The sequence below is a fragment of the Notechis scutatus genome, chromosome 15, assembly GCF_049901735.1.
Source record: "Notechis scutatus isolate UNSWTSFEM ecotype Mainland chromosome 15, rNotScu1.2, whole genome shotgun sequence".
NCBI lineage: Eukaryota > Metazoa > Chordata > Lepidosauria > Squamata > Elapidae > Notechis > Notechis scutatus.
The window spans coordinates 8,260,086-8,277,659 of NC_142023.1; the positions used below are offsets into that span (position 1 = coordinate 8,260,086).

Here is a 17,574-nt window from a genome sequence, read left to right on the forward strand (position 1 = left end):
TTTTAGGCTTAAAGCTAGGCTAGACAAAGCCATGGCTACCAACCTGCCTTCCATGGAGGACCTGTATCTTGCACGAGTCAAAAAGGGGGCTGTGAAAATATCTACACACCCCTCACATCCTGGACATAAACTGTTTCAACTCCTACCCTCAAAGCGACACTAATAGAGCGTTGCACACCAGAACAACTAGACACAAGGACTGTTTTTTTCCTGAACTCCGTCACTCTGCTAAACAAATAATTCCCTCAACACTGTCCAACTACTTAGACTCTATTACTATTATTCCTCTACTACTAGATTATAATACTTCCTAGTACCTCTCTCTTCCTACTTATGACTATAATTGTGTTGCTTGTATCTTTACAATTTATATTGTTTTATTTGTTTCCTAGTATGATTTGATTGCTTATTAGTACCTTGTGATTCTTGATGAATGTATTTTATTTATTTTTTCTTTGTGTACACTGAGAGCATATGCACCAAAGACAAATTCCTTGGGTGTCCAATCACATTTGGCCAATAAAGAATTCTATTCTATTCTAGACTAGTCCAGACTTAGAAACAAATAGCTTTTGCTTTTAGTTTTCTGCAAAAGAGCCCGACAAACGGATTCCTTATTTGGTGATTTCAGTGAAATAGCAGCGGCTTTGTTTCTCCTCATTCGGTTCCTTGCTTTTTTCTAGGAATCCACGACGAAGTGGATTATTCCGAAAAACTGAAGTTCAGTGAGGATGAGGAAGAGGAAGAAACCCCCAAAGATGGAAGGCAGAAATGGTAAATGGAAGGGAGATCCATGTGTAGTGGGTTACTGTGTCTTGTGTAGAAAAAAGTCTGGGTGAGTTTGCTCCAATCACCAGGTGACCATGAGTTCTAGTCCTGCCTTTGGCATAAAAGACAGTTGGGTGACTTTGGGATAATCACCAGGCGATGGTGAGTTCTAGTCCCACCTTAGGCACTGTAGCTGGATGACTTTTGGCCAATCCCTCCCTCTCAACCCATCCCACCTCACAGGGTTGTTGTTGTGGGGAAAATAGGAGGAGAAGGAAGTATTAGGTACGCTCACCGCCTTGGGTTATTTATAAAGACAATATAAAGGCAGGATATAAATACATGAATTAAAAGGGCCTCCATTGGCAGGAACAACTGGGATCCCCGAAGGCCGCCTTCGCTGAGCTCGGCCGAAAACACCGACGTCCGGTACCCCACAGAGGACCCCAAGACTTGGAATGACTCAGCCAGCCTCTCTCGGTCCATCCGCAAAGTGTCGGAAAGTCTACCAGGCTCAAGAAAGCTGAACGGCTGGAGCCCTCTGCCAGAATATCAGGTATTTCGAAGAGGGCCCCAAACTGCAGAATTCACAGCTTGCGAATGGATGCACCGATCCCTGGTTTGGCGAGTAATTTGAAGAGAGCAAAAAAGTCTAAAATTTGGATTTCCCCTTTGCGCGCACACACACAAAATTCTCTACACGTAAGCACCAGCTGAACTCCAGAAGGTTAAAAACCGCCCAGTGCAAAAGTAGTCCTTGACTTACAACAGTTTGTTTAGTGAGTGTTCGAAGTTACAAGTCAAATGGGACTCGGGGCCGTTTCTCATATAGAACCGTTGCAGCATTCCCACGATCACGGGCTCAAAATTCAGACGCTTGGCAAGTGGCTCCTATTTATTGATTGATTGATCGGAAGTCGCTTGTTTCAATGCTGTTGTAGCTTCAAAGGGTTGCATGGATGACCAGCAACCAGCAAATTGGCCCTGATTTGACTTTGTGCACAGAGAAAAATCCGTTGCTTCTCCCCCTCGCCTTTCTAACGAGGCAGCTGTATGGATTTCCGCACCCTTATCTCACGTCTTTGTTGTGATGTCGGTTTCTTCGTTCTTGCCCAGAAACCCCCACTGTCATGTCTGCGGCAACAATGTTCAGAAGAAAAAGAAGAGAAGCTGCCGCTGAGACAGAAGTTCATCTACTCGGAAATGTCGGAAGCCGTCGAGCGGGCCAGGCGGCGACGGGAAGAGGAAGAGCGAAGAGCGCGGGAAGAGCGCCTGGCTGCCTGCGCGGCGAAACTGAAGGAGCTGGATCAGAAATGCAAGCTCGCTCAGAAAGCGGGAGACGGTCCCAAACACGGCGAGAGTGATGAACCCCGATCTTCGACCTCGGAGAAGAATGCCGTCTCGGAGAACAGCCACGTAACTCGGATAGGTAAGGCCGTGCAGATAGGCGTATGGGTCAGACGTTCAGGTAGGACCCGGACGCTGCAAACCACTTGTCCAGAAAAATGGAGTGTAGGTCCCGTTGTGTCAGGGACCACCTGTTGCCAGATATAAGAGAATTTAAGAGGGATTGGACGTGGGTTGCTTACAGGGACTCCAGGCTGATTACTTGCTTGACGCCGCCTCCAGGTTCTGCCTCGTCTTTTCCTACATTTAAGTGGCAAGCTTGTCCTTGGTCCTATGTTAAGTCTAGCTGATGTAATGATATGTGGGAAAGACATGAGATGGGGTGAAAGATGAACAGTTTGATAAGAGACAGCATAGCCCAGAGCTGCATAAGGGATAGCGAAAGAGACTCCAAAGTTTAGATGCTCTAGTTTCTCAGACTATAAAAGAGACAGTGGAAGATTTGTATTTTCAGATTTGCAAGATTCTGTTAATGCAACTTCAGAGAACAGTCCAATAAGAGAGGGCACAGCCCAGAACTGTACAACGGGTGTAGAAAGAGGCTTCCGAATTTCTCAGGCTGTAAAAGGGACAGTGAGAGATTTGTACTTTCAGACTTGCAAGATTCAGTTTAATGCAGCTTTACAGTAAAGTAGAATTAGTTCGTAGGTTTACAACGGGTCACTTAGCAAGCGTTCAGAGATATGACACACACATCCCGAAGAGACTTCCCATCCAGCTAAAGTGCTCGCTTAACAACCGTTGTGTTCGCTTTATGACTGCTGCAAAACAGCTCATAATAATCGGGAGCGATCAGATTTTGTGACTTACGACTTGCAAACCTAATATCAGAACTAATAAGATCGTCACCACTTGCAAACATAAAGCAAACATACTTTTTATCCGTTGTGTTTCCCGCCTGGCCTGCCTGGTAAGGCTGACGTGCAGCTCCGTTGCTTTCAATTTTTGCCTTCTCCTTTCCGTCCTCCTCAGCCGTCCCCGAGTCTCACACCCAGGACCCCTCTTCTGGTTACGTGGATGAGGAGCCCCCAACAGCTGCCTCCACGGCCCTCCGGAGTAGCAGCGAGGAGGAGCTGCGCGAAACCGTTTCCCCCATGCAGGAATTCGGCAAATTCCCCAAGCTGCTTCCCCCGCGGTTCCAGAGAAAGCAGCAAGTAAGAGACGGAAAATGGTTTTGGATCATTGTTCTCATTCATTTGGGTTTTTTTTTCTTTGTAAGTTTGCTTTTCTTTTCAGTGTCTTTTTTTTTTTTTTTAATTTGCTTTCCTTTTCGATACAGGACTTCTCAGTGCCACATCTACCGTTAGCGCGTTAATTACTTTTTCCGTGTTTCCTTTCAGGAGCATCTCTACAAAATGCAAAACTGGCCACCCTCCCAAGTCTATCCACCTTCTTCCCACCCTCAGCGGACTTTCTACCCGGCCCACCCACAGATGTTGGGGTTCGACCCTCGATGGTTAATGATGCCTTCTTATATGGACCCTCGAGTCACCCCGGGACGCCCACCTGTGGATTTCTACCCTTCATCCCTTCATCAATCAGGTAAAACACCTGTGAAATTCAGGGGGGAAAAAATGAATCGTATGATGTTTGTAAGTTTCCAGTTCATTCCTTATGTTTTACTTTTATTTCCCCCCGTTTTTTTCGTCCATCTGTTCTTTCCCCTTTTCTCTTTCAACAAGGCTTATCTATTCATTCATGCACTCATGACTTCTATCCATCCATCTCCCCATCCATCCATCCTTCCATCCATCCATCCTTCTATCCATTGCTTCTGTCTGTCTCCATCTCATAGAATATATTTATCGTCTATATCATCCATCAATCCAGCCATTTTTTTCTCCATCCTTACATCAAACCATCCATGTCTTCTATCTCTGTCTCTCCCTCATCATTATCTGTCTAGCCATTTTATCCATCCCTCCATCTATCCATCCCTCCATGTCCTATGCCTCCATCTCTCCATCCATCCACCCATTCATGTCTTTTACCCAACCATCCATCTATGCCTTCTCTCTCTTTCTCCGTCTCTGTGTCTCTTTCACTATCTCATCCCCTCCATCCATGCCTTCTCCCTCTTTCTCTCCATCCCATCCATCCATCCATCCATCCACTGGCTTCTGTACAGTGGTGGGATTCAAAAAAAATTTTTTACTACCGGTTCTGTGGACGTGGCTTGGTGGGCGTGGCAGGGGAAGGATCCTGCAAGATCTCCATTCCCTCCCTCCCCACCCCACTAACCTGCTTTCCAGCTCCGTTCTCCTGTGCAGGGCAACCAAAGGAGACCCAGCCGATCAGCTGGGACTCAGTGGGAGGCAGAGAAGAGATGGGGTTGGCGGTGCCAGTCATTTTCTGCTACCGGTTCTCCAGAACCGGTCAGAACCTGCTGAATGCCGCCTCGGCTTCTGTATCTTTGCTGCTCTAAAACTGTAATAAAATCCAGTTTGATTTGACTTTGTCTTGCGTTGACTTGCGTTGAAAAATCAGAATAAATTTCCTCTATTTCTTACCGCTTAGGTAGCAATGAGTGGGATCTGACTTATCTTTTTCTCTCTTTCTAACCCGGCTAGGGATGATGAAGCCACCGGATTCCATGAACGGGAATGGAAGCTGCCCACCGGAGGAGCAGAGCTGCCAATCTATGGGGCTGCAGGAGAGAAAAGGGGAAGCCGCCTCCATCTGGGATCCGGAAAGTTTTGTCCCCCTGCCAAGCAAAAGCTGCTCTGTTTCCCAGCCAAAGCAAGCGGAGAGCGTGACAGAGGAAGGGTTACATACCAGGTAAAGTATAGGCTCACCTTGGTGGAGTTTCAGGTGCTAAATACAAGTAGTCCTCATTTAATGACCGTGTTGGGAGACGGACAACTTGGTCACTATAAGAAGCGGTGGCTAAGTGAAACCGCCCTTGCTTATTATCTTACTTCAAGCTTTCCTTTACTTCAAAGACCTGCGAAGGTCGGCTTGCGCATGAAGTTACTTTTTCCTCCCTAGGTAACGGCGTACCGTTGCTAAACAAGGCATTTGGTAAACCAAGTCTACCTGTAATGGGGCTGCCAAAAATTTGATTCCTTGTTTTTTGTTTTTAGAGGGAGGTTTGTTTGGAGTCAGTGTTGAGTAGCTCCAGTGTGCTGTAGAAAGAGAGGCCTTCCTTCGTCTCGCCTACAAATCTGAAGCATTTTACACGAAGGTTGTGCCACGTTGGCCTTTCTGCCCTTGCAAACATAAAGCTGCTGAGAGCCTGGCAAAAACAATTAAAACTGATCTCATATTTTATCTGCCATTCAGCAGAGACGGTACGAGCCCATCTCCCCTCTTTAATACGGGTGGACTTACTGCCTTCATTGAGCGCCAAAATTGTCTGTCGCTAAGTGAGACAGTTGTTTAAAAGGAGTTTTGCCCCATTTTACGACCTTCCTTGTCGCGGTTGTTAAGTGAATTTAGTAACAATAGCTCTGAAGTGAATCTGGCTTCCCCGTTGATTTTGCTTGTCCGAAGGGGATCATGTGACCCCAGGAGACTGCAACTGTCATGAGTACATGCCAGTTGCCAAGCCTTTGAATTTTGATCACGTGATGCTGCAGTGGTCATGAGCGTGAAAAAACAGTCGTAAGTCACTTTTTTCCAGTGCCGTTGTAACTTTGGTCACTTAACAAATTGCTGTAAGTTGAGGCATACCTGTAATTTCTCCCTCCTCTTAGTCTGTAGCAACCACTTGGGAGAGTGTTAGTGATAGGGTGAGGGGTTATCCATGCAAAAACATCGTTTTTCCTGTTCCCCAGCTCCTTAACATGAAATTCCTTGTTTTTTGGGGGGTTCCTTTTTTTTCAGGGTGGAGAATTCTTACTCTGCGCCCTCGGGGCTAAACACTCAACATGACTTCTTTGAAGAAGTTGGAGAAGACTACTTAAGCTCCTTCGAGAAGAAACCCCAGGGAAATTTCGACCGATGCGTCAGTCCTGCCCAAAGGACGCCCCAAGAACGCATCTTTCAGCCCCCCGAGTGCAGCTCTGACCTTTCCGATCCTTGCGATAGGAGCCTGTTGAATTCTCCTTTGGAGTCCGGTTCCATTCCGGATGAAAAGAAGTCCGAATATAATGGTTGGGAGATCAGCCATTTTTCCAAACCCTTGGAAGAGTCGCCTTCGGGGAAAGAAGAGCTGTTCCAGGAGGACTCCTTGTTTGGTTCCGAGATGTGGAAGAAGGATGGATCTGCCAGCAAGCAAGCCAACCCTGGAACTGGGTGGACAACTCCCGAGAACCGAAACACCAACGGTCAAACACTACAGCAAGAGCAAACGGGCAGAACCCGTCGATCCGGTCCGATTAAAAAGCCGGTCCTAAAGGCTCTTAAAGTGGAGGAGAAGGAAAAAGAACTGGAGAAGGTGAAGGTGGAGGGCGAAGAGACGTCCCATCCCGTTAAAGAAAAGGGCCCCACGCCAAAGGCATCAGAGGAGATGAATCCTGGAGCGGTTGTCCAGTCCGCTCGCTACCGCTTGTTGGACGAGAAACCCTCCCCACAAACCCCTGTCCAGGACAATGAGAGACGTCATGAAGACAACGAGGAGGACAGCAAAGAAAAGGAGAAGATAACCAAGGACTCGGAGGGCAAGAATCAGTCAAGGGAGTTTGCCGAGCTGCCTCCGACCAAAAGAAACAACTGGATCTTCATCGATGAGGAACAGGCCTTTGGCGGACGGGGGCAAGGGCGGGGCCGTGGACGCGGCTTCCGAGAATTCACCTTCCGAGGCCGTAGCAACACGGTGGGATGCGGAGGCGCGGCTGCTGCTGGTAGCGGCGGCGGGGCGAATCTCCGAGGCGGTTACAATAGCAGCAACGGCGGGGGTCCCCCGAGAAGTAGCCGAGGACGAACCTTGAGAGACTTCAATCAGGGGGAGGAATTCCCGCGGGGAAAGCCCAGGCGCCGGATTGCGAGCGAGACCCACAGCGAAGGCTCCGAGTATGAGGAACTGCCTAAGCGCCGGCGTCAAAGGGCCTCTGAGAATAATAACGAGGGTTCCCTGGCCGAGAGAGAAGAGGGCGATCTCAAGAAAGGGGATTTCCATGACTCCTGGAGATCCAATAAGATCTATTCTGATGATCAGGACGCCAAATTGAGGACCCCGCGAGCTTTTGGGCGATCGTTACCCCCAAGATTGAGCAATTCCACTTACGGGCGGCGAGGATTCGTTTCCAAGGAGTTTCCCCAGTGGCAGAGCCGAAATGGTGGCAATACTTGGCAAGAATATGGGCACAACGCCCCTCTGGATGCCTTTGGCATCAGGCGTCTACCAGAGAGGGATTACAGCCAAGAGTCTTACAAGGCTTCGGACTCGTTTAGCCGACGGGTGTTTGAAGAGGACTACGGAGGGGATCCCGAAAACGTGGAGAACCGGCCGTTCCGTCGACGGCGCCCCCCTCGTCAGGACAAACCTCCCCGGTTCAGGCGCTTGAGGCAGGAACGCGAGTCCGTGGGTCAGTGGACACCCGAAGATGGTGGGGCCAACCTTATCGCTTGTCAGTGGCCCAGGAGAGCCAAACTGGTCACGACCGATTATAACGGTTCCTCGAACAGAAGATCTCCGGAACTCTCCTATCAGAATACCTCAGATCACGCCAACGAAGAGTGGGAGACGGCCTCGGAAAGCAGCGACTTCAGCGAGAGGCGGGAAAGGAGGGGAGGCGGGAACTCGGAGAACGAGGCACCGTTGGACGGCGGAGTGCCCGGAAGCACCTTGGGGGAGAAGAGAGACCTGGCCAAGAGGAGCTTCTCCAGCCAGAGGCCCGTGGTAGATCGGCAAAGCCGAAAATCTGATCCCGTAGGATTTGGGGAGAAAGCCGTACGAGCCGGTGGGAACCGACCGGCGTCCTACTACGAAAACCAGCAGAACGTGCTGCAAATGAGGAGCAAAAGGTAATAATCTTCCCCCTTCTTAAGGAAAGAGGGAAAGTATTTGGATACAGAGCGTAGCCCTTGAGATCGTGCGGACTTCAACTCCCAGAATTCCCTTGTCTGGGGAATTCTGGGAGTTGAAGTCCACTTATATCAAAGTTATTAAGGTGGAGAAACACCGGGTCTCCCTTAAGAAAACAGAGACTGTCCAACCCAATCTTTTTCAACTTTCAGACTTCACCTCCCAGAATTCCCCAGCCAGCATGGTCTTCTCCAGGGAATTCTGGGAGGTCGCCCATCTGACAGGTCCAGAAGTGCTGGTTCCCCCTTAAGAAAAGAGAGAGACAATATCTGGGAACAGAGTGGACCTGAGAATCCAACCCTTGAGACTAGGTGGACTTCAACTCCCAGAATTCTCTAGCCAGCCTAGTCTTGACTAGGGAATTCTGGGGAGTTGAAGTGCACACACCTGAAAGCTGAGAAGCACTGTTTTGACTTGTCGATTTGCAGTCGTCCCTGACTTACAACCCAGGCTCCGTTACAGTCATAACTCGAGGACTCCCTCTTATTGCTTTGTAGTTCTGCCCCTTGGGCCTAGCCAACATTCCTGGCCTATTTCTGCCATGATCCTTCTTCTGCCAGGATCCTTCTTCCCTGCTTGCTTGCAGGAGTCCGTTGGTTCCTCGTTTTTGAGTCGAATCAACAACCGCTCTTTCCCTGCAGATCTCCGGAAGAAAACGGCGTCCTTGACAACGGCAGTCCTGGACGGAACCGTTCCGCTTACGGGTCTCACTCCAACCTGAATGGTGCCGAAAACCTGGAGAAAAGGCAAGAGAAGGAGCTGACGTCGGCGGGCAGTGAGGCGACAGAGACCATCAATCCGTTCGAGCTGAGCTACAGAAGTAAACACTATTACAGTTTTCTCTTTATTGTTTTGTTTATTTGTATCCTGCCTTTATTATTTCTTATAAATAAGGCGGCAAACTTATCCGGCACACCGTCCTCCTTCTATTTTTCTGGATCACCCAGCTTGACTTTCGTGCCTAAGGCAGGACTAGAACTCCCAGTCTCCTGGGGATTGGCTCAAAGTCACCCAGCCGGCTTTCCTGCCTAAGGCGGAACTAGAACTCACCATCTCCTGGTGATTGGCTTAAAGTCACCCAGCCGGCTTTCATGCTAAGACAGGACTAGAATGCACATCCCTCCTGCTTTCTCGGTGCCTTATGCACTAGTCTTCCCAAGCCCAAATTCCCACAACCTTATAATGGGCTGTGAGAAAATTCACTTTCCAGAGAGAGGTTCCGGGCTTGCGTTACAAACGCTTGTGTGCCATTGCGCAGGTGGCGTGATGGAGAGCCGTGGCCCGGGTCCCGCGACAGAGACGGACGTGGGGCCGATGAACAGCGAAGGATTCATTGAAGTCCTGACCAAGAAACAGCGACGGCTGCTGGAAGAGGAACGCAGGAAGAAAGAACAGGCTGCCCAGGTGAGAAAAAACCAGAAACGCAGGTCTTCCTTGACTTACAACCGTTCGTTTAGTGACTGTTCAAAGTTAGGACAGCCCTGAAAAAAAAGGATTGATGTGTTTATGATCATGTGATCCAAATTCAGACACTGACTCGTATTTATGACGGTTGCAGCGTCTGGGGGTCACGTTTTGCGACCCTTAACAAGCAAAGTCAAAGGGGGAAGGCAGATTCACTTAACAACCGTGTTATTAACTTAAGGACTGCAGTGATTCACTCAACAGCTGTGGCCGAAAGGTCACAAAATGGGGCAAAATTCACTTAACTGTCTCGCTTTAGCAAACAGAAATTTCAGTCTCGATTGCGGTCGTAAGTCGAGGCGTACCAGTCAAGTCTTTTTTTGGTGGGGGGAGTGTCAATGGTTTGGTTTTCTTTTTTTGTCTCTCTCATGTGGTGGTCTCCAAGATTCCTTTTTTTGCCCAGTCTATTCCAATTATTGCCTCCTTAAATATTAATAAATTTAATTAAATTTAAAAAGGGAGGAAATCTTTGCCAGTGTTATACACCCCAGCGTAAAATTTCAGCACTGTTTTCTGTGTTCTGGCCCTTTTTGTCCTTTTTGAATTTCATCAAGGCATCCATCTCATTTGGGATTTGGACTACGCTTAAAATATCGGGTTTGGGGAGCCCTCTAGGACCACGGATGAAAGGGACGCGGTGGCTCAGTGGCTAAGACGCCGAGCTTGTCGATCAGAAAGGTTGGCAGTTTGGCGGTTCGAACCCCTAGCGCCGCATCGCGGAGTGAGCTCCCATTCCTTGTCCCAGCAGCTTCTGTCAACCTAGCAGTTCGAAAGCATGTTAAAAAAAAAATGCAAGTAGAAAAATAGGGACCCCTTTGGTGGGAAGGTCACAGCGTTGGGTGCGCCTTCGACGGCGTTTAGTCATGCCGGCCACGTGACCACGGAGGCATCTTCGGACAGCGCTGGCTCTTCTTCGGCTTTGAAACGGGGATGAGCAGCGCCCCCTAGAGCCGGGGATGACTAGCACGGATTTGCAAGGAGGGGAACCTTTTACCTATTCCAATTATTGCCTCCTTAAATTATTAAATGTAATTGCCGGGGAGGAAATATTTTTGCCAGTGTTACGCACACCAAGTGTAAAAATTCAGCACTGTTTTTGTGTGTTCTGCTGAACCTGGCCCTGTTTGTCTCCCCGAGAGCGGACACCCATTTCATTTGGGATTTGGGGTACAGAGTTAGGGGAGCCCCCAAACTTCCACCTCCAAAAAACAGGAGAGACGGAGACTGGAGGAGACCATCCCCCTAGATCAGCCTCCGGATCGGTAGGACTTAGGGATCACTTCCTCCGTATGAAGAGAAAACGGCACGTGGAAAGAATCTTAACTCCGTTGTTTTTTGGGGGTTCCCTCCCCCTCGTTTTATAGGCTCCGGCTAAGGGCCGCGTCCTTCAGTCGCGCATCCCACCCCGCTTTGCCAAAAAGCAGAACAGCCTGTGCCTCGAACAAGGGGACGTCTCGGTGCCTCGAAACACCTTGGGGACAGAAATTTGGGAGACCAACAGCGCAGGTGAGCCCCAAGTCTGGCCTCTTCCGGAGGTTTGGCATTTGCCGCTGTTGCAAACGATCAAATCTGATGGGTTATGAAACGTCTGCAAAAAAAAACACCAAACTCAGAGAGCGACAAGGACCCCACAGTTGTCCTCCTCCTCCTCTTGTTTCTCCTTTTCCTCCCCTTTCTCCTCCTCCTCTTCCTTGCCTCCTCCTCCTCCACACATACTGCTCCTTCCTAGCACTGACGATGTTACCTGGATGGGTCATGAAATGTCTACAAGCAAATACCCAAGCTCAGAGAGCAACAAGGAGCCTACAGTTCTCCTCCTTCTCATTGTCTATCTCCTCCCCCTCCTGGCCTTCTCTTCTACACACCGCTCCTTCCTAGCACTGATGATGTTACCTAGTTGGGTCATGAAATAAGAAAGAAAACAACCAAGCTCTGAGAGCTCTGTGTGTTTGTTTGTGTGTGTGTTTGTGTGTGTAGAGATAGGTAGTAGGTAGATAATAGAGATAGAAATAGATATAGATACATAGATTAGATATAGATAGATAGATATAGTGATAGATATAGATATATGGAGATAGATAGATAGATAGATAGATAGATAGATAGATAGATAGATAGATAGATAGATAGATAGATGATGGATGGATAAGATAAGATAGATAAAGATAGACAGACAAGACAGACAGACAGACAGACAGACAGACAGATAGATAGATAGATAAAGATAGACAGACAGACAAGATAGATTAGATAAGATAGATTAGATAGATAGATAGAAAAGATAGATATAGATAGATAGATAGATAGATAGATAGATAGATAGATAGATAGATATATTTGTGTGCATATATGGGTATGTGTGTGTATTTTGAGAGCAGGCATCAGAATTCCCATTTTCCAATGTGTGCCAGTGTGTTGACAGAAAAAAGTGACAATAAAGATTACCATATCTCCTTTTTTTTGTATTATTTTTTTATTATACATTTTCCTTTATCATACATCACATTTCCATTTCTACAATGACCGTGTACTGTCGGTATCATATCTTTTTTTTAAATATACATCATATTATACGCCCTAGTTACAACTATTATTCTCATAATTATACAATGTAATCTCTTTCGAAAATACATAATAGGCATAGTATTGTACGCCATCATTTTAGCAGTTGTTCTCATAGTTCTACCATATAGTCTTCACCTCTAGTCACTCTCTTTCTCTCTCTCTCTCCTTTTCTGGCAGCTCTGTCCGTTCAGTCATCTGGTCCTGATTCCTGGAACAAGCCCATTGGCACCTTTATTGGAAACGAGACCGGCTCTGCGGAGGTCAGTGTGGCGCCAGATGGGTCCTTCTCTCACGCCCAGGAAAGTTGGGGATTTATAACTATGGGGCACGAGGGTCTTGCTAAGCTGCTGTGATGCCCCAAAGGGGCGTGGCACAAAGGCAACACAATCAGATAATCAGTCGAAGTCCCTTTAGTAGCTCCAACTTTCCCCCCAATGACTTGGTTACCTTCTGGGCTGGAGAAAAACTCCCCCCAGGAACAGCTTTTGGCTGCAGAGATTCAAGTCCAAAACGTGGTCAACAAAAACTGGAACTATAAGTCCAATCAAGGCAAAATGAGGTCATTAGTCCAGCAGGGCAAGAGAAGAAAGTCCAGAAGTGAAGGAACGGCAGTAATTCAACCCAGTTGGGAGGATACCAGGAATGCAGATAACCAAAGTCAACACAAGATAAACTCACGTTTGTTCCCAGCAGCCGCAACTCTCGGCTTGCATCTCTTTTAAACTCTCTTCCAGCTGTGGCTAATGAAGGGAATCAGGGCCCTTTCCTCCCCCGTAAGCCACGCAACTCACGTTGCTCTCTTCTCCGTTCCTCTCTGCGTTCCCTAGGATGAAGAGGGGATAGGCCTGGGTCTTCTTCTGAATTCAGTCTCCCTTGTTCTACCTCTCCCCTGCTCTGCCCAGCCAGACTTTGCCCTTCCCCAGTTTCCTCCACAGCCAACGGAGAGCAGTGGTCCAATATCTGAAGGGCTGCCCCAAAGAAGAGGGAGTCAAGCTATTTTCCAAAGCACCTGAAGGCAGGACAAGAATCAACCGGGGTGGGGGACTAATCAAGGAGAGAAGCAACCTGGAACTAAGGAGAATTTCCTGATAGTTAGAACAATTAATCAGTGGAACGACTTCCCTCCAGAAGTTGTGAATGCTTTTAAGAAGTTTTTAAAAAGAGATTAGACCACCATTTGTCTGAAGTGGGGTAGGGTTTCCTCCCTAAGCAGAGGGTTGGACTAGAAGACCTCCAAGGTCCCTTCCAACTCAGTTATTCTATTCTATTCTATTCTATTCTAAAAAAAAACACCAAACCAACATCCGGTTAAGGTGAACGCAATTCATGTCGCTCTAACTCCCCCAGCCTCCCTCTTCCTCGCAGGGGTTCAAAGGCAGCCAGGGAGACAGCGGCATCGACCTGAGCGCGGAGTCGCGGGAGTCTTCGGCCACTTCTTCCCAGCGCAGTTCTCCGTACGGCACCCTCAAACCGGAGGAGCTGAGCGGAGGCGGGCTGGCCGAGGCCAAGGGAGACGGGCCGAAAGAGCCAGCTCCGAAGCCGTTGGATAAGAAGGTAACCCGCCTTTTCCAGTCCTGGGTAGCCGAACCTTGGCTCAGGTGGATGGCGGGAGGAAACGGAGGAGGGCTTCGGTCTTTGGCATTTTTGTCAGGCCTTTGGTGGAAGACACACACACACACACACACACCAGTTAAGGTACAATGCCTCAGTCCCTGACTTCTTGGGAGGTGGGTGGAATATGGGTAAGCTTTATCCGAACCCGACGGTTTAAAACCCGGTGCCGTTCTTTTGAGCCTTCAAAAGGCGTTCCTCTAAAATTGGAGGGCAAATGGAAGGGGAGGATGGAAGCAGAGAAAGCGGAGGTGTGGAGGGACGAACTTTTTCATGTGGGATCCTGTTTTGGCCGATTGGCTGCTTTTAATAATGAACCAAAAAGTACAGTCCTTTATCCTTTATTTCCTTTTATTTCTACCTCTGTTTCCTCCCTCCCTCCCTCTTTATCCCTGCCTCTCTTTCCTTTCTTCTTTTCTCATCCCTCCCTTCCCTCCCTCCCTCCCTCTTTATCCCTGCCTCTTTTCCCATCCATTACTTCTTTCTTTCTCCCCTCCCTCCCTTCTATCCTTCCTTCCATCCTTTTCCCCTCCCTCTTCCTCCCTCTTCATCCCTGCCTCTTTTCCCATCCATTCCTTCCTTTTTTCCTTCCTTCCCTCCCTCCCTCTCCTTTTATCACTGCCTCTTCCCTTTCTTTTCCCATCTCTCTCTCCCTTCCCTTTTTCACCTTTTCCCCACTCGTCTTTTCCTCCCTTTTCTTCTCTTCCTTCCCCTTTCTCTTCCTCCCCACTCTCTTCCTTGCTTTCCCTCTTTTCCCATCCCTTTCCTCCTCCTCCTCCTCCTCCTCCTCCTCCTCCTCCTCCTCCTCCTCCTCCTCCTCCTCCTCCTCCTCCTCCTCCTCCTCCTCCTCCTCCTCCTCTTCTCTTCCCTCCCCTCCCTCCCTCCATCTCAGCCTCTCTGTTTTCTTGCCCAGGACTCGGAACAAGCCCTGACCCCAACCAAGGACCACAAACCGGGGCCCATCGGCAACGAGCGCTCCTTGAAAAACCGAAAAGGCTCGGAAGGGTCTGAACGGCTGGAGGGCAACATCGCCCCCACCAACGGGGTGGAGATTCACGTGGATTCGGTTCTCCCCGTCCCGCCCATTGAATTCGGAGTGAACCCTAAAGTGAGGCCCCTTTGCGTTTCCTTCTTCCTTTCCTTGGGCATCTCTCTCTCTCTCTCATTTCTCCTCCCTTCCAAGAGTCCCAAGTCGAAGGGGACAGTCCCCTCCTCAATTTTCCTCCCCTCCCAAAGAAGAAAGCAGGTGTGTGGAGGGCCAACTAATCAAAAGGTGCATTTGCCCCACACACCTCTCCCAAACTTGGGCAACTTAAAGACTTGTGGACTTCTACTTCCAGAATTCTGGGAGTGGAAGTCCACAAGTCTTAAAGTTGCTGAGTTTGGGGACCTCTGCTTTGAGAGGTTTAACCCTCCTTGCTTTCCAGTAAACCCAGTTGCAATGTGGAGGGTTGATTGGTAAAAAGAGACCGATTTGTTGCAGGATTCGGACTTCAATCTCCCCCCTGGCTCGTCTCCTGGCACCCCGGCCAACCCAGTTGCGAAGTTACAGAACGTGCTAGCCAGCAATGTAAGAATATTTTGTGGTTGGTGTTTTGGCTTCTCTTCACTCTTCGTCTTGTCTTCTTCCTCCTTTTCCTTCTCTTTCATTTTCCTCTCTTCCTTCGTCTTCTGCTGCTTTCTTGTTCTTTCCCATCTTCTACTACGCCTCTTCCTCTCTTCCTTTTTCTTCTCGGTTATCTTTTTTTCATCTTTTTCCTTCTTCCCCTTTTCCTCTTCTCTCCCCCACTTCAGCTTCCCCTCCCGTTTTCTTTTCCTCGTTTTTCCAACTCCTTCTCCACTTCCTCCTCCTTCCTCCTTTCCTCCATCTTTTTCTTCTTTCGTTTTCCTCTCTTTCCACTCCTTCACCGTTTTCTTCTTCCCTTTGTTATTTTCCCCCTTCTTACTTGCTCTTGTTTTATTCACCTGCTCTTATTTCATTCTTCCCCCTTTTTCAGTTTCTCCTTCTCTACTTCCTCCTCCACCTTCCTCTCCTCCTTTTGGAAATCTTCCCCGTCGTTTGGGAAATTACACACAGCTTAAAATGTGATTTGCATGTGCTTGTGTCTGTGTTTATGTGTGTACTGCTCTACAATCTCTTTAAGAACTGATCTCCCAGCCTGCTCCTTTACTCACTGTTAATTCTGTCCTATTCTTTGTTTGACTGTACATTAGGTTTCCACCAAAATGTTTGCTGTCAGTTAACTGAGGCTCTTTTTCTTTCCACGAATCTTACAGAACTCTGCAAACCCAACAAGGTTTAATTGTATCCCATCTATGTTTCAACAGTCTGGATTAACCCAATCCCTCCCTGTTATTCGAAGAGACCATCAACTTCCCCGTTGCATCAGCTTAAACATATCTTATCCTACGGCAGATCTCACTCTTAAAGTAAGTTTTTGTGGATGGGGATAACTCCCAAAAAGAGAAGGCACTTTGATGGACAGGTATCACTGCCAATGATGGACCACTGTCATCTCCCTCTCTGAGGAAGATGGGCAGATAAGAAATATGAACTGTAAATAAATAAAAAATTAAAAGCATACATTTGTCATCCTCAGGGCCTTAATCAGGATAACCAGATACAGGTAGTCCTCAGCTTGTGACCACGATTGAGCCAAAATTTTATGTTGCTGAGTGAAATATATGTTATTTCTGACTTTCTGGCCCGTCCTTTGGATGCTACGATGCTAATTCTTGTCCCCCCCTGTCCTCCTGCAGATGGAGTCAGCCCGAAAGGCGTGGGAAAACTCTCCCAGCCTTCCCGAACAGAACTCCCCCGGAGGCGTTGGCTCTGGCATTCAGCCTACATCCAGCATTGGGGTTTCCAGTGGGGTCAGCTACAGCTCCTTTGGGGGTGTTTCTGTCCCCCCGATGCCCGTGGCCTCTGTGGCGCCTTCTTCGATTCCAGGTGCGTCCATTTTTTTGAGAGCGGTGGGAAGAACTTGTAAAGACATGCTCTGCAAATGGTTGCTCTGACTAGGATTCGAAAATGTATCAGTCCTGGCTTATGGCTGTCCAGTTAGTCTTTCATTTCTGGTCACTTCTGCTTCTCTTTGTGCCTCATCAGTGTTACTTTACTCCTATTCTATTGTAAGCTACATTAACAATCGTTAGAAAATCTGTTTATATATAGCACCTCAGAGCAAACAAAGAGTACAATCACCATGTGCTTTACTGCTTAACTATTTAACTATGACAACAAACTCTGCTTAGAACAAAAGAGCATAGAGTATATACCCTCGATCCAAACTGGTAAATACTGCCATCTGCTGGCTTAATACTACTGTAGTTGTGGCATAGATATATATTCCGACAAGAATTTTGCAAGTCTGGAAGTATAATTCTCCCACATTTCTCCAGGGAAACTATTCGCCTGAGAAACTAGGGAGGGTCAATTCTTGAGTCTCTCCCCTTCTCCATCTGCAGGCTACGTAGTCTCTTTCTGATTGTACCCTAGACAGTGTCTTTGGGCACTACATCCCATGATGATTTCCACATAGCATAGCAGAAGGACTCGTGCAAGCTACATTGAAAGCTCCCTGTTGTAGTCTCTGTGATGTTTCCAATGGATCCTTCTGAGCCCCCTGATTGTGCAGTCAGTCAAAGGGCGTTTGAAGAGATTCTGTGCCTGAGAGACTCTTGGCTCTGCTGCCATGTCCAGAGAGGGGGGAGGGAACCTTTGCATCTTTAAGTGGAAGGGAGAGCGAGGGAAACATTTGCATATGGACAAGATTAACCTCTCGCTTCTT

At 48.1% G+C, this 17,574-nt stretch overlaps 1 protein-coding gene and 1 non-coding gene across 10 annotated transcripts in view; both read left to right on the forward strand.

The window, feature by feature from the left end:
- The window catches only part of PRRC2B (proline rich coiled-coil 2B), a 39,748-nt gene that overhangs the window by 12,440 nt on the left and 9,734 nt on the right, over positions 1–17,574 (forward strand). For 3 of the 9 annotated variants that reach the window (XM_087944362.1, XM_087944354.1, XM_087944355.1), the window contains exons 10-25: positions 684–774; positions 1,138–1,324; positions 1,885–2,197; positions 3,148–3,329; positions 3,516–3,717; positions 4,746–4,953; positions 6,001–8,082; positions 8,785–8,963; positions 9,402–9,547; positions 10,972–11,113; positions 12,350–12,432; positions 13,520–13,726; positions 14,676–14,891; positions 15,267–15,353; positions 16,061–16,213; positions 16,544–16,733. In XM_087944362.1, coding sequence (XP_087800488.1) covers positions 684–774; positions 1,138–1,324; positions 1,885–2,197; positions 3,148–3,329; positions 3,516–3,717; positions 4,746–4,953; positions 6,001–8,082; positions 8,785–8,963; positions 9,402–9,547; positions 10,972–11,113; positions 12,350–12,432; positions 13,520–13,726; positions 14,676–14,891; positions 15,267–15,353; positions 16,061–16,213; positions 16,544–16,733 — 4,668 coding nt within the window. The remainder of the gene's footprint in view (positions 1–683; positions 775–1,137; positions 1,325–1,884; positions 2,198–3,147; positions 3,330–3,515; positions 3,718–4,745; positions 4,954–6,000; positions 8,083–8,784; positions 8,964–9,401; positions 9,548–10,971; positions 11,114–12,349; positions 12,433–13,519; positions 13,727–14,675; positions 14,892–15,266; positions 15,354–16,060; positions 16,214–16,543; positions 16,734–17,574) is intronic. The other 6 variants (XM_087944359.1, XM_087944358.1, XM_087944360.1 and 3 more) reach the window with 6 other exon arrangements.
- On the forward strand, positions 17,374–17,461 carry LOC113424140 (small nucleolar RNA SNORD62). The gene has a single exon (XR_003372468.1). It is a non-coding gene; the product is annotated as a small nucleolar RNA SNORD62 (small nucleolar RNA).